This window comes from Artemia sp. Qi Xiang Cuo, chromosome 17 (genome assembly GCF_049724085.1).
Source record: "Artemia sp. Qi Xiang Cuo chromosome 17, ASM4972408v1, whole genome shotgun sequence".
NCBI lineage: Eukaryota > Metazoa > Arthropoda > Branchiopoda > Anostraca > Artemiidae > Artemia > Artemia sp. Qi Xiang Cuo.
In genome coordinates, this window is record NC_142810.1 from 54,693,032 (window position 1) to 54,720,457 (window position 27,426).

At 35.8% G+C, this 27,426-nt stretch overlaps 1 protein-coding gene across 1 annotated transcript; it reads left to right on the forward strand.

Moving 5' to 3' along the window:
• The first annotated feature begins 1,442 nt into the window (after positions 1–1,442).
• Positions 1,443–27,196, forward strand: ND-B14 (NADH dehydrogenase (ubiquinone) B14 subunit). The gene is made up of 4 exons (XM_089102961.1): positions 1,443–1,597; positions 7,887–8,029; positions 18,991–19,106; positions 27,014–27,196. Exons 2-4 carry the CDS (start codon positions 7,894–7,896, stop codon positions 27,140–27,142), a joined length of 381 nt encoding a protein of 126 aa, XP_088959087.1. The 5' UTR covers positions 1,443–1,597; positions 7,887–7,893; the 3' UTR covers positions 27,143–27,196.
• Positions 27,197–27,426: the final 230 nt, after the last annotated feature.

Sequence of the window (27,426 nt, forward strand, 5' to 3'; positions counted from 1 at the left end):
TTTCTCGTACCAGTTTCCTAATTCAAGTGGTTCAGTTCCCCTGTCCCCTCTTTGCAGGTATTGTAATATGAATAACGAAGCAATTGACCACTGCCTATTTGAATGTAACATACTGACGTCTGCACAACATATCTTGCTTTGTAAACTATTAAAATGCCTCAAACACCACAAAATCTCACTATCAGCCAAGAGCCTAGCCAACTATACTTGCACACAGAGCATAGAAATTGACATCTATCATCTTATATTTGAAGTTCTTGAGTCGAAATATCTACTGAAAGATATCTGAGAGTATCCGATAATTAAAAGGCAATCAAGCCAGTAGCTCTGTAGCCTACAGAGTGAAGCAAAAGGAAAAGGGCTAAATAGTAAAACTGAAAAGCCCGCTTGCTGTGAAATAGAAGGAGAAGAAGGAAACCATTTCCCATAACAACTATCCTTGTACCATTTGAGATGTAATAAAGAGCTGCCACTTTCTAAAACAAAGCCTTCATCTAACACCCATTAAAAAAACAAAAAAATCGGGAAGACGGTAGTATACTCTCGAATAGAAGCTAGAGCCCTAATCATTAAAAATTGACCAGTTTAAGCAGGAGATACAAATAACCCCACTCGCAGATCTCGCAGCCTATAATTTGAAAAACTTTAAATGTCCTCATTGACTGCATCCAGCCTGACTTGACTATAAAAAAATATGGTGGTCAATCAAAAATATAAAGATCAACCCGTCACACAAAAGCTTCGTCTCAGAGATAAGACTCTTCATACAGAAGCTTCGTCTCAAAGAAAATAAAAACATCAAGTCTCTGATTATGAATTACCTCTTACAGGATTATTAAAATTAGTAAGTTTTAATAAATTTGTGTGCTATAAAATTAGTTCTGCTCAACCAATAATTTCACCTTTTTGACTTTAAAGCAATTTTTCATAGCAAATAACTGAATTAATCAGACATGGAGTAGATAAATCTATCTTCATAAAATTATTATTCCTTTTAGTAAGTAAAGCTTAAATGAAAGTATTTTTTGGTCTAACCCTTTTGTTATTACCTAGCTAAACTTTTAACCATTTATAGACAGTTATATATGCATACACCTATTTTTTGGTTTATTTAAAACTTTTTACAAGTCTCATACCATTGACTGAACTTCATACATGTCCTTGAAAAAATTATTTAAAGTTAAAATATTTTCTGACAACCATAAAGTCACCGACCTTATGCGAGAAAAACGGTCTGTTAACTTTGTGGACAGCCTTATTAACTTTACTGACACCATTGGGGGCCCACTGTAAGTAACCATATTAACTGAATACTTCCTGGAAAGCAATGGCGTCCGATAACATTCATACATCCCATGATAGATTACCGACGATCTACAAAAAGCAAATTTTTGAGCCAAATAATGCATTTGGTTTTTTTGCTGTAAAACGCTCAATGAAAATCATAGCCTATCCAAAAAAGCACATCTGAAGAAGAAGCAGAGATACAAATTAAATTTTCCTTGGCCTGGCTTAGACTGACAAGAAACCTTGAAGCTCTATTGAACAAATAATACGGGGATTCTTTTCCATTAGACCCTGGAAAAGAATTTGAGCAGTAAGATATGGTTCTTTATCTGTTGTTCTAAAAATGTCATCATTTTGCTTAGCCTAGTTTTTTTTATAGGCTAGAGGATGTGGGAGCATTATAGAGGGGGCTAGGCATAAATTGTAAAAATAAAACCTAACCTTATAAAGGAACATGAAATTAGCAATCCCAAAATATCTCTTGGTAAAATTCTAGTTTAGCTACTTTTTGCTGTCCTGGAAAGGGGTTAGGCAGTATAAATTTAGGGTTGGTACTGTTGACAAGGAGACATGTTAAGAAAACAATTCTGACTTTAAAATATATATAATGACCCTAGTTAACAGATTATCCAAGTAACAATGGGCTTATTTAAAAAAATATATATACATCATTGATTCCCTGAAGCAATGCTTGTGTGGGAGAAAACCCTCCTAATAAATAAAAAAACCAAGAAACCAAAAAAAAGAGAAAAAAAAGAAATAGAAAAAAAACAACATAATTAGAGCTCAACTTACCGGACCTGAAAACCAACAAACCTCCAAACAACACCCAACAAAATTATAATAATTAATCATATTCAGCTGCAACTAAACCCTCATCAAAAACAAAACTTAAGTGGTGTGGAATAATCCATTCAAAATATACACATCAAAACAATGGTTCTTTAGCGACTTACAAAAATCCTGCAAACCCCCAACATTCAAATCCTCTGGCAAACTCTCCCAAACTAATGGAACAACATGGCAAATTGAAAACCTAGACCTAGACGTGACCATAGCTGGTCTTCGCACCAACTGAGAAGATTGTGTCAAATGATCATGAATAGTAGACACAAGACTAAACATTCCTGAAAAACATGATGGTAACTCAGAAGCTAAATATTTAAACATAAACAGAGCATTATAGAATACACATATTCCTGCCAACAACAGGATTTTATACTCGCGGTAAAGATGCCTCACCAATACAGATAGGTCAATTTGATTACCATAAAGAACTCTAATTGCCATATTCTGTGTTATGCAGAGCGGATGGAGGTGAGTTATGAATGTTTTTGACCAAACCATACAACAGTAAATGAGATATGGGTGAACCATAGAAAAATATCCAAGGGGAGAACCTTTATCATCAAGTCTTTCCTCTAAAAATCCTTCTTTTTCCAGCTTAAAAGAAAAAGTCAACAATAAACCCCCATGCTGACAAAATGCATAAATCTTTTGAAATTGCTGCTATGAATTGCCAAATAAGTTGTTCTATAGATAGCATTCATTCATCCTGGTCATTGTTAATTCTATTTTATTTTAATGATCAGTGATGAAAATACAAAATATCAATAGCCTACAACCTAACCTAAACTAACAACAAGTCAAAATCAACAGACTTAGCCAGAATGAACAACATTCAACAACATAAAAACAATTTACCCTATTATTGCAGCAATTTCAGCTTTACGCATTTCATCAGCATGGAGGTTTATTGTTGACTGTTTCTTTTAAGCTGGAAAAAGAAGGATTTTTATAGGAAAGACTTTATGATATAGGTTCTCCCCTTGGATAATATGTTAGCCTAACTAGGATCATTATACATATTTTAAAGTAAGAATTGTTTTCTTAACATGTCTCCTTGTCAACAGTACCAACTCTAAATTTATGCTGGTTAGGCTAGGTAAGGAATAAGAAACCTTCAGGGATAGGTCTACAGACTGAAGTATAGGCCTAGATAAATATTTGGTAAATTTTTACCAAATCATATTATTGGCTTATGAATAAAGTAAACATACCACTTGATGCCTTTTTTATGCTCTTTCCAAATATAGGCTAATACTCATTTTTGTTGGAAATGAATTTTACCCCCACCCCTATATACCAATTCAGGGTAAATATTTGCACATTATGGGGGTGGGGTAAAGTTTAAACTTACCTCCCATTTACATCAGAAATAAAATTGCCTCCCCCCCTCCTGATTGTGCAAATGACAGTAAAAATTAAAAAAATAAGCTCTTGGGTATCATAAAGGTACTATTTGGTACTTATACAAAAGTACAAAAGTATTATAAAGGTACTTTGTAGTAGGCTACTATATAAAGGTAACTTATTGCACTATAAAGGTTAATTTGTACTAAAAACTTATCTGTTTCTGTTGATGCTTGGATTATGCAGGTTCATTTTAGTTTTGATATGATTTTGGAAAAAACAAAATTTCAGCTGCATGGGGGGTAGGGGTAAACTGGGGCCTGGGAGGAGGCAAACTGAGGTCTGGGAAGAGCAGTTGCCCCCTCCCCTGCCCCATAGCCAAATACACCCCTGGACTAAACATGATGTATTTATGTCTATATCTGTAATTGTAATTTATTAACATTGGTACAGGATGAGTTAATGACTAATTATGATACATTAATGATTAGGGTAAATGCACCAATGATTTGACAGTGCAATTTCAGAACCACTGTCAAAATTTTCCTTCAAAACAGGATAACTCTGCTTAGCCGTGACTTAGAGCGCCATCTCTTGGAGCCACTATTATATTTCAACAGTGCAAAACGTGGACACTATATCCAATACACCCAAATAAGAAAAGAACATTCAATTCAGCCAGTTTCCTGTTTTTGACACAAAAGGAGCTCCCGACAATTTTTCAGATATGTAATGTTCAAACTGTCATTACTTGGTTATTTATTGCAAGAAAAAGTTGGGATAAGCACCAATGAGTTGAGATACATCTGATCTTCTCTGAAATGTAGGCACATTAGCTTTTTCTTGATAAAATTAAATGAAAATGGTGACAGAACTTGCATTGTCAAAACTAGGTTCCAAGTGTCAAAAATTCTTGTTTGATGTAGTGGAATACCAGGCAGACTAAAAATGTTCCTTCAGCCACATTCAAGCATAAATATTGGCTTCTATCAAGAGATTTATTTCTTTGGCGAATATCTTGAAGTAACCTTGTCGAAATTTTGGACAGACAGCAACAGGCCCTGTCGAAATATAGGTAACTTTGTCGAAACTTCACTGAACATGTAAAATAGATGAGAAATCATAGGTGTCGAAATTCCAGGATCCACTGATAAAACCATAGGCACCATAGCTGTCGAATTTACGGGTGCTTTCTGCACAATGAGAGGTTTTGTTGATTATTATTTCTAATAATAGCCTATTTCAGATGAAAAAACATTTAAACAAAAGGTTTTTTTTTTAAACTTTGAAGTTTTACTTACAGACACTGGATTTTTCAATCATCTGTGGAACTGCCACTTGGCCTCATACCATGCTGGGGCGTAATTTGCTATAGGGCTGGGGGGGGGCAGTTGCCCCCCCAAGACCTCGTTTTGCCCCCCCCCCCCCCCAGTTTTTTTTGGATTATACCCATATTTATCCTTCATCCACATAAAAAATAAAAATTTTATCGAATACAAAATCTTACACGAAATGACACACAGGCTTATGTTTTGTACGAAAATAAGAATGTGATTATGAAAATAAAATCCACTAAATCAAATTAACTTCTTAGATTTCTAGAAATCCACTCCCCTTTTCCTAGACCCTATCCCTTACGAAATGCTAGTGAAACAATTTCTTTATACTAAATACTATTTGTATTTAATAATGTATATTAAAATTTGTTGTACCAATTTTGTTATACCAAATACTACATACTTGAAACAATTTTGCTAGTTTTATTACTTCTACTTTTTGCATAGTCTTTTATACTTTTATACATTAAATGAAGTTGAAGAAAAACAAAGAAACAAGAATATACATGTCAAATACACCAGGTTCCACCCACAAGTATTCCCCAAGTATTTAGATGGGTGTCGAATTGGGTTCCGACTTGCACTGAAAACAGGTAACTTTTTTGTTGTGTCGAATTTGTAGGTGAAAATGTTCTAATTTCGGAAAATTGGAGTTTTGTACCCTTTTCAGACAAAACTTCAAACTTCTCATCAAACAGTTAGATTCCTAGATGTTTTTCCTACATACTGAAACCCTTTTCAAACCGAAAGCCTTTAAATTAAAACTTCTAGTGTAGAAAAACTGGTTTTTTACAAAAACTGTCAAATCATCGGTTTGACACCCAATACGGGTGTCGAATTGGGTTCTGACTTACGTCAAAAACAGGTAACTTTTTTGTTGTATCGAATTTGTAGGTGAAAATGCTCTAATTTCGGAAAATTGGAGTTTTGTACCCTTTCCAGACAAAACTTCAAACTTCTCACCAAACAGTTAGATTCCTAGATGTTTTTCCTACATACTGAAACCCTTTTCAAACCAAAAGTCTTTAAATTAAGACTTCTAGAGTAGAAAAACTGGTTTTTTGCAAAAACTGTCAAATCATTGATACCTTTACCCTGTACATGATGTATTAATCACTGCTTGTGATATATAAATTATGAACTGTTTTGATCTGTCAATTCTCCTTTGTATATTAATATAGATAAGTACTGTTGATACTAAAAGAAAGTTACACTGGTATTCAAGAATGCATGGCCCCTCATCCCAGAAAACAATAGTAGTTCAAAAAAGGATTCTCTGTTGAAACTAACTCACCTGCCCCTGACTTATATTTCCCCACAATTTTTTTTATCAACTATAGAAAAAACTGATTTTTAGAAGCTTCTTAGCCCTTAACAACAAAGAATACCTAATTTTATATCCCTTGCTGTAAAGGACATTAACCAGGTTTTTGCACCCTCAAACACATTGGAAATGGCTATTAGGTACACCAACAGTAAAAGAAGCTAATCTCTCATCACAAAACTGACCATGAATAACAAACATATCTTTTATTTTCATTTGCCTAAACTTGCAAGGCCAGGTATAATTTAATATTTCACTTGCTGCCAGTGTTTTACCAAGGTTCTAGACAAATAGGTAATTTTCTTTTGACAAAGTCATCACAAAAATTTTAACAGTTAAATTCCCAAAAAAAATCACATCATATTGACTTAAACATTGAATGATGCTTTTCTTCAAATACTTATATCTCAGATTTCCAGCAACAAGATAATTGAACCAAGCTGTATCTCTTCTTGTCTGTATGATGGGTTGGATAATTGAGTGCAAAATACAAGACAGCTGTGGATAAGAAGTTGAATTTATATACTTTTAAAAAATAGCAACAAAGGTCACACCAAATATTTTACTAAAAACCTTGAGAGATTTGCAGCAAATGTTTGAACCTGCTCCCATAAACTGGATCTTTTGCAGTGTTTCCAACAATATTTTGGAGCCCCAGCATCAGGGGCATCCTACGGGGGGGGGAGGGGTGCTCTGCTGCCCCTCCCCATGGTTTGAATTGTTTAATATCAGTTCAGTGCAGTTTATCATAAAATTACGTTAACACATTCTGAGTAAACTTAGGCTAACATAAATTAGAAAAAAGAGAAAAATCCAATAAATCCAGAATCAAAAAGTCCATTTTTCAGTCTGTAGTACTAATCTAAAATGATTTTCTTTTTTGTCTTTACTTAATCTTGCAATACCTTCACAAGAATTTTATTAAACTTTTCAGTATCTGGATGACTCATGTTTTTTTTTCTATTGATAGAAAGGTCATCTCTTGGCCAGGTTGGAAATTTTTGTTGTGAGTGGTGTTTAACCTTGTGAAGCATCTCTTGTGGCTAGGTTTTGATTGGTGGGTGACAGTTTTTTGTCTGAGTTTTTTTTTTATGTATTGATTAAGCTTTATAGTTGTTCCTCCTACACGCAAAGGCCACAGAGCCTTTTGTGAGGCCAGAGATGTGAACCATGTTTTTTGTATATTTGGCCAATAAATTGATTGATTGATTGATTGATGGATTTATAGTTATTTACATCTTTAGTGTGTGTATTTAATTTAGTATTTTCTGTCCTTCATTTTTTTGTATCATTATTATTGTTCTTTCACCCTGTGTTCTTGTTTGTAAAGCCTTGCAGGATGGTATTTGGTGTTTGTTGCTGAGTGTTTTGTATTTTCTTGCAGTATTAAAAATATTGGTAATAAAAAAATTGGTTTCTTATTTTGCTTAAATATCTCCTTAGAACACTGTATAACTTGTTAAAAATATATATATACCAACTAGTATCCTGTGATAAGTGAGATTGGCCATTTGGTAATTTTGCAGGTTTTTGCCTGACTAATCCCACCTCTAAGCTCCACTTTTTTAAGATTGTTTTTTTTTTTTTGCATGCAGTTTGCTTATTTTTGGCTCTTCCATCTAAGCTGCTCTTCTTCTCCTCAAATGTTAAATTTTGTTTTCTTTGATGCTACTAAGGTGATTCTTCTGTCTATCTTGTTCTATTCCAAAGACAAAACTTTTTTATAATCAGGTACATTTTTGTAGATACAATATGGCAGCATCAGCAGCAAGTATAGCTAGGGCTGGATCACGGCAGGTGAAGCCTCTACTTTCATTGGACAAAAGTGAAGCAAGGCGCAGAGTATTGAATTTGTACAAGGCATGGTACCGTCAAATTCCATATATGGGTAATGCCTTTTCCTTTTTTTAATGGAAGTTTGTAATGTTTAATTTTGCTCAAACAAAAATTTCGTTTTTTGGTCAGGAAAAAATAAATACTTATGTATGTTTATTTTTTTTGCTGATTCAAATATATAAAAAAATAAAATAAAAAAGAAGTATCAATCCACAATTAATGGAAAATTAAACTCCAGTGATAAAACATAATTAGGCTCAAATTATTTGACACAAAGGAGTTGTAAGGTAACTGGCTTTAGGTTTTGCCTTTTTTGGGGGGAGGGGAGTGACGGTCTAGACACTGAAAGGGGTGTCTTCAGGTTTTTTTTTTTTTTTGTTATAATTTTGTGATAGAAAACTGTGATACCTGATTTTTATTTTGTCCCTTTTCTTTAGAAAAACTGACAGGACTTTAAATTTCCAGACTATTTTCCCTTTTTAGCTAGGAAATTGTAATATATTATTTATACATTTTCACTTTTTGTAATATCTTGGGTTCAGATTTGAACAACTCTTTTGAATAGTAGGTTATTTATTTTTTGTATATATTTTCTAGTTTAAGACTAGAATGTTTTCTTTTGTCTCTGTTTTTGGAAACATTATGACAAAGTCATAGTTTATTTTCGTTTTTTGTTATAGGGAATAGCATTTTTTTTTGTTTTTTACGTTTTGTTAGTAAACTATTGACAAAAATCTCTTACTCTTCTAAACGATCAGGCAAGGCCGTATCTAGGGGTGGGGGGGATGAACTCCCCTCAAATTTTGTTTGACTAAAAAAAACTTAACAAAATTGTATATAAACAAATTATGATGCATTTTAAAGTTTTTGGGTGGATTTTCTTAGGGTGGGGGAGGGGGGCAAAATAGGTCGATCTGATAAACTTGCATTAGGAGCAAGTTTAATTAACGCATACTTAATTCAGTAAATTACACTACTTTAGACTATGTTAGGGGGGGGGCACCCCCTGGATCCGCCACTGTCTGCACTTTGCTGATGACAACTCTTAGATATATATCCAAAATATTCATTAGAAAAAATCACTGTCTCAAAATAGTTGCTCCTTGTTTACCTTTTGTTATTTGTATTATAACAAAAAAAAGTAGGTGTGGTTTTAGTCAATATTTAGTGCTTGGATGTGCTGAAAAAAAAAGATAACTAGCCTAATATTTGAAGGAAGTGCCAGGCAACAATCTCATAAAAATTGTGTCTTGATTATAAGATTTATTTCCAAAAGCCAATTTTTGGTTAAAACCGGACAAATATGATTTTTGGTAGTACAACATTATTTACTGGCATCATCAATTAAAGTTTTCTTGTTAATATATATTGTCTAGTATTATGCTAATTTTTCGTGAAGAGTAACACTGCTGCTACTTGCAATCAATTGCAGCCACTACTCCAGCTCCATCCCAATATGTTCAAAGCTTCACTCTTTATTCCCTCCATATGGTTCCAATTTTTAATGCTTTTTGTGACCTTTGTCTGCACGATTCGCGACAAGCTGCTTTATGTGTGACTATTGATAGAAGACCAAAAAGGACAATTATTGGCAAAACTTTATTTATAAATTATGGCTTAGCCATCTTAACCATTATTTCATTCTAGCCCTTGGAATTGGGATCAAATCACATTAGCCATGTAACTTAGTCCTTGATATTGTGTCAATCAAACAGGCACCTGAAATAGCCTTACACAAATTCCCTGAAAAATATTTGACAGCTTCCCGGAAAATTATTCTACATATCTCCTCAATCAAACAGTTGTAAGGTAACAAGCTGTAAGTAAGGAGTGACCTGGCTCAATAGTAACCAGAACTCTAAGAAAGGGAATTTTGATCCTAATAGATAGCCTGCATGAAAAGAAGTGGATTTTTATGCTAATTTCAAATATATAAGTTTCATCAAGCTTAGTCTTACTCATCAAAAGTTACAAGCCTGAGAATATTTGCCTTATTTTTAAAAAAAGGGGGAAACACCCCTAAAAGTCATAGAATCTTTTAAAAAAAAAATATCACATCATCAGATCCAGTGTATAAGAGAACTCTTTTGTAGAGGTTTCAAGCTCCTATCTGCAAAAATGTGAATTTTGTATTTTTTACCAGCAGAAAGATCATGGATGCGTGTTTATTTTTATTTTTTTTCCTGCGGGTGATTGTATTGACCCAGTGGCCCTAGAATGTCACGAGAGGGCTCAATTGAATGAAAATTAAAAATTCTAGTGCCCTTTTTAAGTGAAAAAATTGGAGGGCAGCTAGGCCCCCTCCAATGCTCATTTATGTCTTTGAGGATGACTTAATCCCCCACATTCCCAAGGGAAAGGACTGCAAGTTGTGAACTTTGCCCATTGTTTCAAACACTTCGTGGTAAAGAAACTGTAGGTAAGGAGCGACCTGGCTCAATAGTAGCCAAAACTCTAAAAAACAGAATTTGGATACCAATAGATATATCAAAAGAATTGGCGTATTATTCTGATTCCAAATATATAAGTTTTATTAAGCTTAGTCCTACCCATCAAAAGCTACAAGCCTGAGAAAATTTGTCTGATTTTCAAAAAAAGGGGAAATTCCCCCTAAAAGTCATAGAATTTTAATGACATTCACACCATACGCTGGCGACGCTGCCGAGCTAGATCTTTAAGTAAGTAAGTAAGTAAAAGCCCATTGTTTGCAGATAGTATTTGTCATTGGGACGCATCCAAACATATTTAGGGTGGGGAGGGGAGGACGAATTTTCTGCTGGGGGGATTTTTAATGGGGACGGAAGTTTCCAGGGGGTGAACTTTTAGTTTTCAGGGGAAATTTTACACTGGGGGAATTTGCCAGAATTCTTATACGAAATTTCTTTATGTCTTGCTTTCTCTTTACCGATTCAATTTTAGGCGTGGAGATGTTAAGGGTAATTGTCCGGGATAAATTTTCGCCGGGAATGAATTGTCGAAAGGATATTTCTATGGGGAGGGGGATTTTTCCATGAAAGTGGAGCCAGATATCCTGGCGTTATTTAAAAACGATCAGAAATTAAAAAAACAAACAAGTTTTTTCAACTGAAAGTAAGGAGCAACATTAAAACTTAAAACGAACAGAAATTATTATGTATATTAGGGGGCTTCTCCCTCCTTAACACCTTGGTGTTTACGCTGAAGTTTAGATTTTGTCCTAATTCTTTAAAATTGACTCCTTAAACTCAAGGGTCGTTTAATTAGAACAATAAGTAACTTTTTTAAAGTGACGAAAAATTTTAGCGTGAAAAGCGAGGTTTTAAGGAGGGGGCAACCCCCCGGGTCGCCCGAGAAGGTTGCTTATTATCGGGAAAAGAAGATTACGTAGAAGGATCTTTTCATGGGGGCAGCCAGATTTCCCAGCATTATTTTAACCCTCTCGCGGGCGAACTTCGGAATATTTCGGAATTACACTTTGAAGACACTTTTTCCTGACCAAAAAATAGCAAAGATTTCAGATATTTATAAGGAAAAGACAAAAAATGAATAACTGTCAGTTTTTAAAGCGTCCTCATATGTGGACGTTCCCCATTACAGACGCGTGTGAAAACATTCAAAGCATTCATGGCGAACAGGAGTTTGGCACTTTTTACACTCGAAACGTGTTTTACGTTTACAAGTATGCTCGCGGCACCTCAATGCGTTTTTCTTTTCGGATTTCGACGGCCGATGCCTTGACATTCCATCCAACTTGACCTATTTTGAGACTGATTGGGTCACTATCCGCTTTGGAAGAGGCAGACGACATGGACACCCAGGACTTGTGCGCATCCTTACCATGCCCTTGTTCAGAAGTGAAACTGCGACACACGCTTTGAATTCCAGAAGGTCAGGTTTGGTTCCAGGCCCAAATTTGCAAAGAGTAATCCAGGAATTGACAACAGTAACGTCCAAAAAAAATTATGAAAATAGTTGCATATACCAGCTCTTGTTCCTAAAATCATTCTTATAGTGTGGTGTGAGAGATTCCAAGAGGTCAACACCTCCTTTGGATGTATCGTATTTTTTGACAGAATGGTCTTTCAACGCTACTTTCTTATTCTCTGAGCTACTCTATATCTCTACAACATCAACTGGATGGTACCCAGCGTATGAGGAGCATAGGGCAACAAGGTTGTTGTCTTTTCACCGTAACGCAGTGATGCCTTCTGCTGACTTTTTATATCAGGCGGATCCTAGGTCTTTCTTTTTCATTTCTTTCTCTCCGACCAGTTTGTCCGCAGTGTCTCAAAGTCTATTCGCGCGCAGTGTACCGACGCTGTAAATATTGTCGTTTTCTAACGTTTTTACGAGAAGGATTGAAGGGAAGAAGTTGTCGAAATAAACCTTCGCATTCTTCTTTTCAAGACTAAGACAAAGACGAATAACAACATCACCACCTAAGCCATGTTCGGAGGTATACGTGCGACCGCTTCTTCCCTGGTAAGGTTCGAAGTCAAAAACGTATCCTGACACACCAGAACGCTCCCAAATCTTAAAGCCCCATTTCGTCAGTTTTGACGCCATATATTAGGGCAGTTCTTTTACTCATTTTTGTGCTAAGATCTTACATCTTTTGACAAAGAACGCTTAAAAGTGAATTGTTAGCACTAAGATCTTACATCTTATAGCATTCTTTTGCAAACGTCTTTCATCATTCTGCTCTGATCAGTGGTCGAAGAACAATGATGAATATCTCATCGAAGTTCTCTCATCATTGTTCTCTATGGCAGAAAGATGGCGTCCTTCCGACTTTTTGCTAACATCAGTGATCTGTAAGATCGTAGAACAAAAACGAGTTAAAAGAATGGAAATCTTTGCAGAAAGATGTGAGATTTTAGATGTAAGATCTTAGTGCAAAAGAACGGCCCTATTGTTTTAGGCTACTCCTGCCTTTGAAAGGTCATCAGACAAGGCGGCTTTGTATGCACTGAGAAGAAGCTCAAAGAAAGACCATATCTTATGGTACTTGTCTCCGTTGCTTTGTTCGTGGCTTGTGAAATGCAGGCATTCTTGGATCTTTTTGAAACGCTTGCTAGATATGTAGTCGGCTATAAGCGATGGTCGCAAAAACCTGGACTAATAGCTTTCAAGCCTTGGATAGCGAACGTAACTCATCACCAATAAACAGCCAAGATAAATTTGGAGTTCAGCAACGGTAATACCAAGCTCATTGCCGTTTTTTCTCATAGCGTAGCAATTAGACTCGCGGACTATCATCTCCCGGATTTCAGAAGTGACCAATGCTTCGAAATAATCAACAGCGTCTGCCTCTTCATTTAGATTTAAGAGAACGCTGTGCTCACCGGTAAAAGGGGGTACACTTTCCAAAAGAGTTGTCCCCGTTTACTTACCATAGCCTCGCACTCTTCACTTTTGTTTTCCTGGCAAAACTGCTTACTGATAGCGTAGAATTGTCGTTCCGAACTGTATCACAGCTATCTATTGGCTTGGTTGATATATTAGCAGCTGGCTGCTTACTAGAATAGATTCTTATCCTTTTTGAGGAAGGTGGTGGCTGCAAAAGAGATTTTACTTTATCATTATCATTTTTTTGTTTTTGTTTATTACGGTAGACAGCAAACGGACACAATACTTAAACGTGGACATAATGAACAGGATCACCATCTACCTAAATCAGAGTGATAGTGTCGACTTTCAAGGCTAGGTACCTCTCCAGATGTATTACTATTAGTAGGGCACTGTCCTCAGACGTAGACAGGGGTGATTTTGCGTCAGGAACTAATTAGGGCAGTGTCCTCGTGAGTGGAAAAAAGAAGATGGCCACAAATCCTAACCTAAATGCTTGTAAAACATAAAAGAGCAACCAGCGTACAGGCAATAGGCTAGTTAATTTTGGAGAAAAATTCACACAACTCAAAAACTTGTAGATGAGATACAAAAATACTCAGAATTCGAACTCACCTTTTGTGTGTAACAATAAATATTACTGATTTTGACCGCCACCTTTCGTAAGTTTCGAAACTATTCGGTAAATGCCTAGTACATTACGGTAGAAAAGCCTATTGAGAAGAATTAGCACTGAAGTTCTGGTAAAAAAAACAAACAGTGAGTTTTAAGCCGGAGGGGGTAAGGCGAAGTGTCCTCAACAAGCACCAGCGTCCGCGAGAGGGTTGAAAATGATCAGAAATTAGATGTAAAAAAAAATAAGTTTTTTCAACTGAAAGTAAGGAGCGACATTAAAATTTGAAACAAACAGAAAATATTACGTGTATGAGAGGGGTTGCCTCTCCTCAATAGCTCGCTCTTTTTAAACTTTTAAAAGAGGTTATTATTCTAATTAAACAGCCTTTGTGATTCAAGTCATTTTAAATAACTGAAAAAAAAAATTAAACTTTGGTTATTATAATTTAGTTAAACAAAAAAATAAAGTTAATATGCAAATTTCGTTTTAGTTATGAATGTAGCCTACGGTGAGCAATCTTCAAAACCTGCATTAATTAAAAAAACGTTCTGAAATTAAATATAAAAAAATTACCTTTTTTAACTAAAGGTAAGGAGTGATATTAAAACTTAAAACGAACATAAATTAATCCATATATGAAAGGGATTATCCCTTCCTCAACGCCCCGCTTTACGCTATAAGTTTTTTACTGTTTCAAAAAGTAGGGTTGTGAGAAAGAGTCAATATTTAGCGTAGAGAGTGGGGTGTTGGGGAGGGGATAGCCCCTTTCATATGCGAAATAGTTTCTGTTCGTTTTAGGTTTCAATGTCGCTCCTTACTTTCAGATTAAAAAAATATTTTTTATTTAATCCTCTAAAAGCCCATGTTTCAGGGCCATACTTGACTGCTGTCCTTACTGTGATTTTCAATGTTTAAACTTTAGTTTGAAAGCAGATTTTCCTGTTTATCCCAACTTTTTCAACTGTGAAGAACTACTAAATACCTTGGGTATCCTGATTTTCACACCCTCATTGCATCCTCTGTCTTTGCTTGTAGTTCTAACTAGCAACATTAGACGGCGGATAATCATCTCTGTAATTTTACTTGCACTTTTAACGTCTGGTCACGTTTAATCTTTTCTGCCATACTTGACTCACGTTTAAATACATATGGCATGAGTCAAAAATACATTAACTTTAATAAGCAAAGCTTTGTTTATATAAATATTAGTTGGAAAATGAAGTCCTTGATTCAAGTGTTTGTGTGAACTTAAGAGTTTTTGATAATGTAATTATTTTTTTAGATTTTGACTTACCGTTCCAGCCAGCATGTGGACAGTACAGTAACTGCTTGCTTAAATTGACTTATTTATTTGTGAAAGGGGAACTAATCAATTTCAGGGTCTACCATACCCTTGAACTTTTACTCGCTATTCTTGGACCTACCATGGTGATAACCATCCCCTGTGTTGGATCCTGGGGAGGGGATATCCTCTTGCTTAGGGTGGACTTTACTTTTATGCAGTATTCAGTTACATTCTTACACCTTCCATGATGCCTGTACTTTATGTATGACCATCCGCTGTAGCGGATCAAGAGGACGCGATTTCTCCTGGCTTGGGTGGACTTTATTTTTGTGCGTTTTTTTTTTAATTTGCGCAAATCTGTCGAGCAAAGAAATAACAATTGTATTAAAATATCTGCCTGGAAAAATTTGCCTAGCAAAAATATAAGTTCTTCAAAGTTCTACCTTCCAAATTTGTCATGAAAAAAATCAGCTTACGGATATGTATCATTCATAGGCTCTAAACTTAAATTCAAGTAAAAATTATAAAAAGGAAATTGCTACTGCTACTGTAGGCTCATCTTAATGTCAAGCTCCTTACAGCTGACAGATAGGCCTCCATTCTCCGTCCAATTTTCTATCTCATCCTGCTCGAAGCTTCCGTATAAAAATCTCCAGGACCACACTGGCTGGACATAATAGATGAAAAGAAAAAATTTTATAGAACAAACTAATGAAGTAATTTTTTTGCAAATGAGTCACCTTAAGGCTTTCGCTGCAAGAGAGAAACTCATCTAGAAAAGAAGGTAAGCCAAAAACGTAACTGCTTTAAGAAAAACACCCTTCTCCCCTCCGAAAAATAACTTTCAAGATTACTATTTGAAAACAATTATATTTGTTATTTTTTAAAAACAAAAAGAGAATTTGAGTGAACGTAATAGGAGGAAAGGAATATAGAGAAAAAGAAGGTTGAATAAAAAGAAAGACATTACCGTATATTTGTTTGTAGTTATTATTGTTTAATAATCACAACAGTTTTTAGAAGTGAGAAAAGTAGGTATGCCAAAAACGCAACTACAATAAGAAAGACCCCCCCCCCCTTTCCAGGAAAATCATTGAGTATTACTTGGTGTTAACACAAAGAATTTGAGCGAGAGATAGGAGGGAAGGAGTGTAGGGGAAAAAAGGTGGAATAAAAAGAAACACACTATACTTGTTGAACGTTAAGACTATTTTATAATCCCTTGTTGTATAATCCCTAATTTATTTATTAATCCTTAAATTATTCTATAATCTCAACTGTTTCTAGGAGTGATAAAAGTAGATCTAACCAATATTGTAACTAAAGTAATAAAAAACACCCCCCCCCAAAAAAACAAAAACAAAACAAGGACTATTCAGCATAAATATAACCAGAAATAATATGACAAGAGATTGGAGGAAAATAATTAAGAAAAATAAAAACACTATATTGTTTATAGTTAAGATTATTTTAAATTATAGAACCCTTAATTTATTTGTTAATCTCTAATATTTTTTTTGTAATCCCTAACTGTTTTTACAAGTGAGAAAAGTAGGTATGCCAGAAACGCGATTGAAATGAGAAAGAACACCCCGTCCCTCCAGAATAAAAAATGATGATGATTATTTAGGGTTAACTAAAAGAGAATTTCAGTGAAACAGATGGGAGGGAAGGAATGTAGAGGAAAAGAAGGTTGAATAGAAAGAAAGCCACTATACTTGTTCATTGTTAAAACAATCACAATTCCTAGTAGAGCTATAGTAGATTATTCCCTGGTGGATTATCCCTAGTAGATTATAGGGAATAATTCCTAGTAGATGATTTCAACACTTAATTTTGGAAATTGGTATTTGTATATCATTTCCAGGTTTGAACCATTTATATTTCATCTTTATATAAAAGGCATGACACAAGATTATAAACCCACTATCAGAAATCAGGACCAGATCAAGATTTGATCAGCATCCTTGAAATCTCGGAAGTATTATGCACTAGGTGTTTTCCAGAGAAATTTGCCTACAGATTGTTCTAGGTACCTAAATCAATATTCTTATTTTTTATGCTTAACTTTTGTGTTTTCAGTAAAGCGCTAGTTTTCTGTAATCTTACAAACATAGGGAAATATCACCAGTTGATTTATTTGCACTAGTTTTATTGATATATGTTAGATAGGCTGTGAAGTAATAAATTTTTTTTCCGTTTTAAGTTTCAGCTTCGCTCTTTACTTCTCCTGGAAAACTTCTTTTTTTTTATTAATTATTAGTTAAGACGGTGGGAGCAGTGAAGATGTAAAAAGTAGAATAGCCAAGGTTCAGGGTGTTTTTTTCACATTAAAAAAAAAGTTTGGAAGAATAGGAAGATAAGTCTGCAAACCAAGATTGAAATATTGGATGCTACAGTGATGACGGTGGTCAAATATGGCTCTGAAGCATGGGTGCTCCGAAAAGTGGATGAAGATTTCCTAGATGCTTTCCAGAGAAATTGCCTACGGATTGTTCTGGGTATCCTGCTTCCTAACTGTAGGCTATTTCAAACATTAGGGTATACGAAAAGTATTGTTCGATTTCGTTTTCTAGGGCTATAATGAGATGGCTATGGTACGTTCTGCGGATGAAGGATGACAGATTGCCAAAGATTGTCCTTTTCGGCCAACTGTTTAGGACTAGACGGAAAGCAGGTCGTCTGCGGTTGGGATGAGTGGATGTCGGTTAGAAAGACTTAAAGAAAATGAGAACTTCCTAGGAGAGTATGAAGAGGGAGGCTTTGGATAGATTAGTTTTTAGGAGACGCGTGCGCAGCTATGTTGGCCTTAGACGGCTTGGTGCTGTGGTGAGATGTTAGAAGTAGTAGTAGTAGCATGGAAATAATAGGACGTATTTTCAAACTTTACTCAGCGTGAAATCTATTTCAAAACTTTAATCCAGTTGTTGCAAAAAAAGGATATAAAAAATGACAGTAGTAAATAGAAGAATTTTACCTGGAAAATATAAGTAATTGGAAAATAGAAGTAATTTGAAAATAGACAGTTTTTACTTGGAAAATAGAAGTAGTTGGCTCTGGTGGAATCGATTTCTAATCACATGATTAGATGATGATATTGGAATAATGATCCTATCATAATAATGAAAGTTGTTTCTCAAGTGGTAATGGGGAGCAGGAATTAATTTAACAGAGAATTATATTGTATTTCGGTGAAAAAGAGAAAAGGCAAAGAATCTTGAAAATTCAGTGCGAAAACGGATCGAAAACGGGAAACAGATCGGCAAATGGAAAACGGATTGGGTTTATCTAGGGATATCTTTATCTTAGTCTAAACCTTAAATTCTCCTGTACCTCCAGAGGTGCCTAGGCGACCAACAAGGTGTTTCCACCCTTCGTGATATCCTGGTGCCACCAGCACATTTTCCCACTTGGATTGCAGGAAAGTGCTAAGAGAGAGGAGATCTGACAGATAATTATGGTGTAGGGTGCTCTTGGGATGACCATTCGTTTTTGATCGTTTAAGTTGCCACTAGAAGAAAACGGATTAAACCAGTCCATCGAGTTTGTTATGTTGTGGGGATTGAGCTGTGAATTTCTCCGCCAACACGCGCACAAGAATATTTCATAGCGTCTTTTGATATACCACAGCTGAGATTTAGAAGTGATTTTTGTCTATGTATCTGACAATACACCCTGGCAGGAGGGTTTGATTCCCTCTTGGGAAAATGTCCCTGTAAATGGTTCTGGGGATAAGTGTCTATTAAAATTTAACTTTTATTTCACTTTGTTGATTTTTTTACAGTAATGGAATATGATATACCCAAAGATGTAGAGCAGTGCAGGGACAAGCTACGGGAGAATTTTGAAATAAATAGAAGCGTCAAAGATGTCCGAGCTATTGATCTACTTGTAATTAAGGTAATTATCTTCTATTAGAAATTATTCACAATGAGATTTACCCTAACTGCGACATTTAACCGGCGTCAAGATTTTACCCAGCATCCAACTCACTCAAAACGGATTGGCTGTATAAGATAAAAAAAACAAAAAATTCCGCATGATGACCAATGGTTGGCGTCACGCATGTACTAATCTCCTGATTCAGTGCCTTCGGCCGGTGGTGCAATCCGTGGTTGGGCGCAAATCATCCGACGCTTCCGGTGTTTTTCCCTCCAGATTTTTCTGAGTGACCTGTTTAGAGCTGGATCGACTCTGGGTGAGCTCAGACAGTCATGCCATCGTTCCATCATACCTCGTTCCAAGCCAAAAAACCAGCAACACCAGGACTCGAACCCCTGTTCTCAGGACTTCAAGTCCAGTGCGCTAACCACTCGGCTAGCACGGCTCAAGTTTTTCTGTCTGTATAGGATAGAAAAGTAAAATTCTTACATCATTTTATACTGCGAAGTTTGTTGGTAAAGCTGTCTGATTGGCTGAGCTTAGAAGTTGGATTAAAAGTTCAAGTAGATTAAACTTTGGCGTTGGCTCTAACTACCTCTTGGATTTAACTGAATCTTGTTACAAATGGATCTGGTGTTGGCTACCTCATTATGAATGAGCCTTTAGTCTTCTACAGTATATTAAGTTCTTGGAAATTATGGTAATCTGGGCATGGTAATTTTAATTGTGGCAAGGTATGAAATTGGTGGTAATTTTAAAAGCATTATAAGTCACGATAATTCACGAGCAGTTAAGATAAAATCAGACAGAACAATCTTTCAATCTATAAAGGTCTTGAGACAACAGGGCAGTGTTCACGTCTTCATCATTTGGTAGTTGATATCAGAATGGACCACGTCATGGAGGCTGGTTCCTTTTGCACAGCTGGTATAACTTCTAATCTCCTCGGGAGTTTGAAATAGCGCTTGCTATTTTGGTTTTTACTAATTTGATGTTTTCTCCGATACAGGTATGTGAAAACAGGAAGCTAAAAGACGTAGAAAATTCAAAACAGTGCATGAACGTGCAAAACAGTGCTGGCGTAAAAACGTGCATGAATTTATATTATTTTTTTATAGAATTGATAAGAAATTATTTAATTTCTGATCGTTTTTTAAATAATGCTGGGAAATCCGGCGTCCCTTTCATAGCAATGTCCCTTCCCTCATGAAAACTTCCTCCATGGAAAGATCCTCCCACGTAACCCTAAAAACCCACGTAACCACGCAAAAAAGTGCATGAACGTAAAAACGGTTCTGAAAGAAGGCTAGCTAAACTCATTTACATAAAAAACAAAAACTACAAGCAATAATATTTGTCGAGTCCAAGCAACCATTTTATGGTTTAAAAAACAAATATCAAAATACTAGACTAACTAGAAAGAATGCCAATAGACTTTTAATTCAAAAATTTTCACTTCGGTAAGAGGTTAGGACCTCTAATTCTGTGGTTTATTTTTTCACTCGTCATTTCATGCTTGAGGCTTGACGTTTCCCTTATATCTTATTGACCTTTAAATAGCATTCGCAACTTTGGCCTTTTTTAAAATAGTAATTTAATATTTAAACTTATGAAATATATATATATATGTATATTACAGTTCTAGGCATTTATCCTCCCCCCGGAAAATACCCCCCCCCCCCGCGGAAAATACCCCCCACAACCCCGCGGAAAATACCCCCACCACCCCGCGGAAAATACCCCCCCCCCTGCCTCCCCGTGGAAATTAAGGCTTTCCAAATTTGAGATTTTTAATTGAGTTTTTTTTTCCGTAGGGGGAACGAATTTTGGTACTAAAATTCGAGAACACGCCAGTTTTTTCGTTAGTTTTTTCGTTACTTTATTCGTTAATTTAGCAATAAATTTGGGCTATAGCTTTGCAAATTACGGGGGAGGGGGGTAAAGTATAATGGGTCTGTATGCAAAATGTGTTTGGTACAATTATTCTGCATATTAGATAGATAGATAGAGAAGCGTATTTTAAAGCCAAATATACGGCCATTAAAATATTAAAATAAAAAAAACAAAAGGCACAAATAACATAAACTTTGATCAGCAATCATCATAAAACACTTAAAAATACTTAACAATTGGAAAACACACTTAAATGAAACATTACATTTACTTTATACTGGGAATTTTTTTTTTTTTTTTTTTTTTTTTTTTTTTTTTTTTTTTTTTTTTTTTTAGTTAACAAAATTTCCAGATACCTCTCTTCTGTAATTGTTTATTGCCCATACTTAGAAGGAATTATTTTCTGACTTCAGACTGTCCAAATACTTTACCCCCCCCCCTTTGTGCAAATATATAGCCCAAATTATATATATACCATCTATTCTGTCACTTATCTTTGTTTGTTCTCGAGTTTTACACAGTGCAAACTTGAGTGAGTGGCGCATAATACACAAGTACCAAAAATTCGTTCCCCCTACGGAAATAAACAGAAAAATAAAACTCAAATAAAATTCTCAACTTTGGAAAGCCTTTTTTTCCCCGGGGGGGGGGGTATTTTCCAGGGGAGTAAACTCTGGCCACCGTATATTACACACAGAAAAATGCCTTCGGCTTTTTGTTAGGAGGAACTAGTAAAGAATGAAATACGTTATCATTACTGTTGCTCTTTCAAGTATATTTGATACAGCCTTGCAGATCTTTTAGTTTTTTGTTTTTTTGTAGCTGTCATCACTGACTTGACCTTTCTGCCTTTAAAATAGCACCAACGTCATTGCAACTGACATTATCATGTAGTTTTAGTATAACGTCATTTATGGTTGTAACCGACCATGACGTTGTTCATCGTCTTGTATGCTAAGATGCAGTTTTTTTTGTCGAAAAACTAATTTTATTTCAAATATTTTATTTTGTTATTTGCAAACGCGAGTAGATGTAGCAATTTCCTTTAAAATGAGCCCTTAAACAGCTCTTTATGGAAAAAGGAAAGGCGGAAAACAGAGGATACATCAACGCTACCTATGCAAAAAAGTGATTTTCCTCATTGTTCAAGCCAGGGGACTGCAAGTTTTCTGTGTAGAGTTTTCGGCAGTAGCGATTCTAATAGTGTACTTTTTAATTCGACCCGACGCCATCTTAAGGCTTTCTGGCTATTTTTTGAAATTCCTTAAATTTGTTTCCAAAATAACATTTTACTATTTAGACTAATTGACACAATAGTTACAATACCTGAATTAGCAGTTAGACCAAAGAAAATTTAATCTGCATATCTGCTGTTTCTTCCAGAAATGCTTATTCGATCTGATTTTTGTTGAGCGTTTCACTGCAAGACCACCAAATGTATTCTTTGCGTCATAGGCTACGTGAATGTCATCGGACCCCTTTATGTTTTCCAAGAGGTATTCAGCTAATCTGGTTGCCTACTGCAGGGCTCCAACGGCTTCAATAAAGTTAATAAAGCTTTCCACAAGGTTAATAGATCGTTTTCCTTTCATAAGACTGCTGACTTAATTGCTGTCAGAATTTTTTTTTTTAATTTTAGTCCGCGAAGTTCAGCCAATAATATAAGACGTGTGAAAAACTTCAAATAAATCACAGACAAGTAAGTGTCTACATGTAAAACATTGTATAATTGTTAAAAATATTTTCATTTAAGCTTTAAATATTAAAAGGAAAAATGTGTTTAAGAAGATGAATTTCTCTGCTCCATTTCTGATTAATTCAGTTATTTGCAATGAAAAATTGCTGTAAAGTTAAAAAGGTGAAATTCTTCTTTGAGCCAAAAAAACTTTATGGCGCGCAAATTCTTGAACGTTTTCTCGAAGCTGCTTCAGTGTTGCACCACCACAGAGTTGAAAGATGAACTGGTTAAAGCTGGAGAGCAGGCGTGCTCAGCCTTTACATGGCTAAAAAGGATGAAACGCTCCTTTAACTAAGGCACAGGCTTTTAATCAGCAAAATGTCAACGTGATATTCTTGGTCAGCCCTAAAAGACTTCCACCCACACTCTTTAACTGCTCAATACCACTTCTATCGAATCTCCTTTCAGAAAGGTGAGTGGAATGGAAATGCTTCCCGTCTGGACACTACCACTTGGGATTGGCACCTTCAATATGGTGAACTTGTGCCACTCATGGCAGACGAGAAACACTCCGCAGAGCGGACGCTTAGTATTATACAAGTCCGGTTGTCAAACAAAAACATGTTCGTGTCAAAGATATTGGCTGCAATGTACGCCTGCCTGGTCAGAATGTTTAGGCAAAAAATGCACAACGGTACCTGAGGACCTTTAATTAAGCAGAAAATTAAGATTAATTTTTTTGAATTGAAGTTATCAAGTATTTTGCAGTAGGTTACATAGGTTGCATCAAGACATGGCTAATTGTAGACAGAGAAAAGCCAAGACAGATTGTCCAAGCAATTGAGTGGCAAATGTTTAATGGCTGGGGCACGGGTAAATGGCGGGAGTATGCATGACTCTCTTATTGGACACATACTTGTTTGTTAGTTTTTGGAAAGGCATGCCTGCCTGGGGTCTCAGGCATGTTGACCAAAAATTTAAAATTGACATAAGACCGTTGGATTGCCTGTAATGAGAGGCAAACAAGGCACGCCCGCCTATGGTCTTAAGAAGGTTGACCAAGAATTTAGAATTGACATAGGACCATTAATTTGCTGGAAATAACAGCAACTAAGATTAAATTGAGATTAAAAAATTAATTAAGATTAAAAATTCTAAAAAACTATATCGAAGAAAAAAGTTGAGCTAGTTAAAGATTGAAAAGCTTGTCTGGGTCCAAGAAATAAGCGGAGATCAAGAATGTTTGTAATTATTTCCCTTTTAAGTAGGTAAACTGAATTATCACTATAGTTCAGGCCTTTAATCAGGTCTTTAACTGTTATTCTGGGGTATACCCCGGTTTCAGATTGTTTTGTATTTCAACATATTATCATGCAGTTTTCTCGAAATATTCTAGTACAAAAACATTTGTTTTGTAATTTGTCCAACCTAAAGTCGTAGAATGACTAGACTACACTCATTTTTTGTTCACGAATTATGAACCCAACGCTTTTGGGCTTTGCCATCCAAAAAACGTTTTGTGTTAGATTTCCTTCGTGTCTTATCACATGCTCATTAATTGCGACCAACTTGCCCATACTGGAATGATTCTTCCCATAAGTTGAGTTTTGTCAGATTCCACTCATTGTTTTGTCGCAAACTCATGAATCACAAACGGTGCTCTCATTCTTGAGCTTTACAACTCAGCTTTTTTTTTCTGCTACTACACTTGGGGGATTAAAGAATTGGGGGGTTCTTCTGCAAATGATAGTTTCGAAAAAAGGGGGTTATCTCCTGTAAACACTAACACTTTCTAAAGTAAATACCAAATTTATGGTAAATGCCAAATTTATAACGAATTCCATCTACAAAATCTTGATAAGACAGATGAAACTTCAAAAATCTATAATCATTATGGTATAACTATAGTGATAATTCAGTTTACTTACTTAAAAGGGAAATGATTACAAACATTCTGGATCTCCGCTTATTCTTGGACCCACACAAGCTTTTCAATCTTTAACTAGCTCAACATTTTTCTTCAATAGAATTTTTTAGAATTTGTAATCTTAATTTTTTCTAACTACCCACAAGGTCTTTGCATAAAGTAGCGGAGTGATTTACGCATCGTATTGGTCACCGGCAGTTCAGAAATAATATTTTTAAAGAAGGCTCATTGAAAATGACAGTAAAAGGTTACAGAAATTTTATACAAAGTAAGAAACAATTTGATTTAAAACGGATCGATATCACATCCTTGATTGGAATCACAACCTTGATTGCTTTCTTCGATTATACGCTAATAGTCTGTTTTAGCTTTACACTCATTTTGATTCTGCTGGTCCTCAGTTACGTTTGTGCATTTTTGCCTAAACATTCTGAACAGGCAGGCGTACATTGCAGCCAAGATCTTTGACACGAGCATCTTTCTGTTTGACAAACCGGACTTGTATGATACCAAACGTCCGCTCTAGGGAGTGATTCTCGTCTGTCATGAGTGGCGCAAGTTCATCATATTGAAGGTGCCAATCCTAAGTGGTAGTATCCAGACCGGAAGCATTCCCATTCTACTCAGCTTTCTGAAAGGACATTCGATAGAAGTGGTATTGAGCAGTTAAAGAGTGTGGGTGGAAGTCTTTTGGGCTGACGAAGAATATCGACGTTGGCATTTTGCTGATTAGACTCTGATTGACTCTGATTTGCTGATTGGCATTTTGCTCTCAGACTCTGTCCAAGTTTCCCGCTCAGAATGGTTGAAAGCTGAAAATAGGAACTACCGAGCAACATTTCAGAACTGAAAACACCTATTTAAGTGACAATTATGTTGGTGAATTTCCTATTTCTGAAAATACCTTGGACTTTCAACCATTCTTAGCAGGAAACTTGGACAGAATCTCCCGTCTGAACGCCCACTTAGTCAAAGGAGCGTTTCATCCTTTTTAGCCGTATAAAGGCATAGCACGCCTGCTCTCCAGCTTTAACCAGTTCATCTTTCAACACTGTGTGTTGGTTGAAGACTGAAACAGCTTCAAGAAAACGCTCGTAGTGGTTCACAAGCTTGAGCTTGACCGGGTTTTCCATGGCTCTGCTTCACTTTCAGAAAGCCGAAATGCTTCACACTAATCTTGCTTTCTATTTGGTAAAAAAAGCTGTTGGTGTTTTCTTTTGAATGATGGACTAACAGAACCATTGAATTTGCATCCTTCCAGCCGAACTGTATCATATAATACCGAAATTTTTGTCGCAGTCAAAATAGAAACAGCTGTCTTCCCAGTAAGGAACTCAGCCTAGTCGGTGGTATGATGACGTTAATTCTCTTCTCACAAGATGTAGCGCAAGTAGCAAGATGAACCTCTGCCACTTCGGTTTCTTGGTAAAAAAAAAGAATCCCCCCTCCCCTTCTTAATGGGAGTTGCCTTACATGGTCTGAAGTGGATCAAACAACAAGATATCCCTTTTGTTCTTTATCGACGAGTGCAGTCTTTGGTAGAAGGTCCAGAGGTATATCCGTCAAGAACGACATTTGTATTTTTGAAATGCTGCCTCAGTTAAGCCACTTAGTTTATGCTTTTAGTCCTATAAGGTAGATCTACTTCCCTGTGCAGCATTCACCTTCCATCTATTGAGTCTTTGCGAGAAGGGCCAGGGGACCATGGGTCGAAACTGGGACACCCTATGTTAGATGAAGTTTACAAGAAAGGCCTTGTCGGGACTTGTCATAGATTCAAGCCCTAATTGAAAATATGTTTTTGGAGTTAAAATATATATTTTGGGGTGCCAAAAAAGTCGTTGTTATGTGAATTTTGTGGTTTTTATTTATATCGTGCATAAATTATGTGTAATTCATCAGGTAAGATAAGGTATAAACGACGTTCCAAAATGTTTTGAAGAAATGTAAATTCTCGGATGTTTTCCTTTGACTTTTGGCTTTTTTGTAGGCGAAAATGCTGTTTAAAGCAACTTTTGAGCTTAAATTCGTTCTTAGGTGGTCCACAAACATAGTAAAACAATCGCATCCAAGATATTTATTTGTTTTTGAGCAAAAATTTGGGTCTTTAGGGGGCGTTTTTTCACGTAGTTCCGATTTTTTGCAGAGTTTTAATATGTTTTCCTCTAGGTTTTTTGAGTATTTTGGTGTATAAATCGTTTATATTGTAATTTCCTCCTGGATTCGCTCTTTTTTTCCATGTAAAATGACTAATTAAATTTAAATCAAAACGCTAAAAAGTACGCTTTTTCCCGAAAAGGGTAGCTTTACGAACCAAGAGTTTGCCCGAATTCTTTCGCCCACATTGTGTCAGGGTTGCCTTATCATATTTTATGGGTATATCCAAATCTGAAATACTACTTACTTATTCATCTTCTTTTCTTCTAGGGGCAAATGGAGCTAGTTGAAGTAGTCAAGAAATTCAAACAGAAAGGACATGTGATGACATACTTTCAAGAAACTGTTGAACCTAAACCAAAAGATTTCTTATCTAAATTTATCCAAGGAACCGCTTGAGATTTTTATCTGTAGGAATAAAGTCATGTAAATAAAGTTATACTGTCCCATGGATTTTTCATTTAAACGTCAAGCACTACGTTATCTACGTCCTCAGATTGACAGATTAAAAACTGTCGTGCTAACAATCAATCAGATTAACACGTATGAATTGACGTCATGTTGCCTCAGTTCAGTGCTTTTTCATAGATCTTGTTGGTGGAATCCACTTTACCACAAGTTGAAATAATCAATATTAATTCTAATTTATCGCAGCCCCAAGCCACTTGAGACTAAATCAGCTG

Excerpts from the sequence above, each read along its gene's own strand:
- ND-B14 (XM_089102961.1), top strand. The coding sequence starts at position 7,894 with ATGGCAGCATCAGCAGCAAGTATAGCTAGGGCTGGATCACGGCAGGTG. Across the intron at positions 8,030-18,990 it reads CCGTCAAATTCCATATATGG|TAATGGAATATGATATACCC; the intron begins GTAATGCCTTTT and ends ATTTTTTTACAG. Across the intron at positions 19,107-27,013 it reads TTGATCTACTTGTAATTAAG|GGGCAAATGGAGCTAGTTGA; the intron begins GTAATTATCTTC and ends CTTTTCTTCTAG.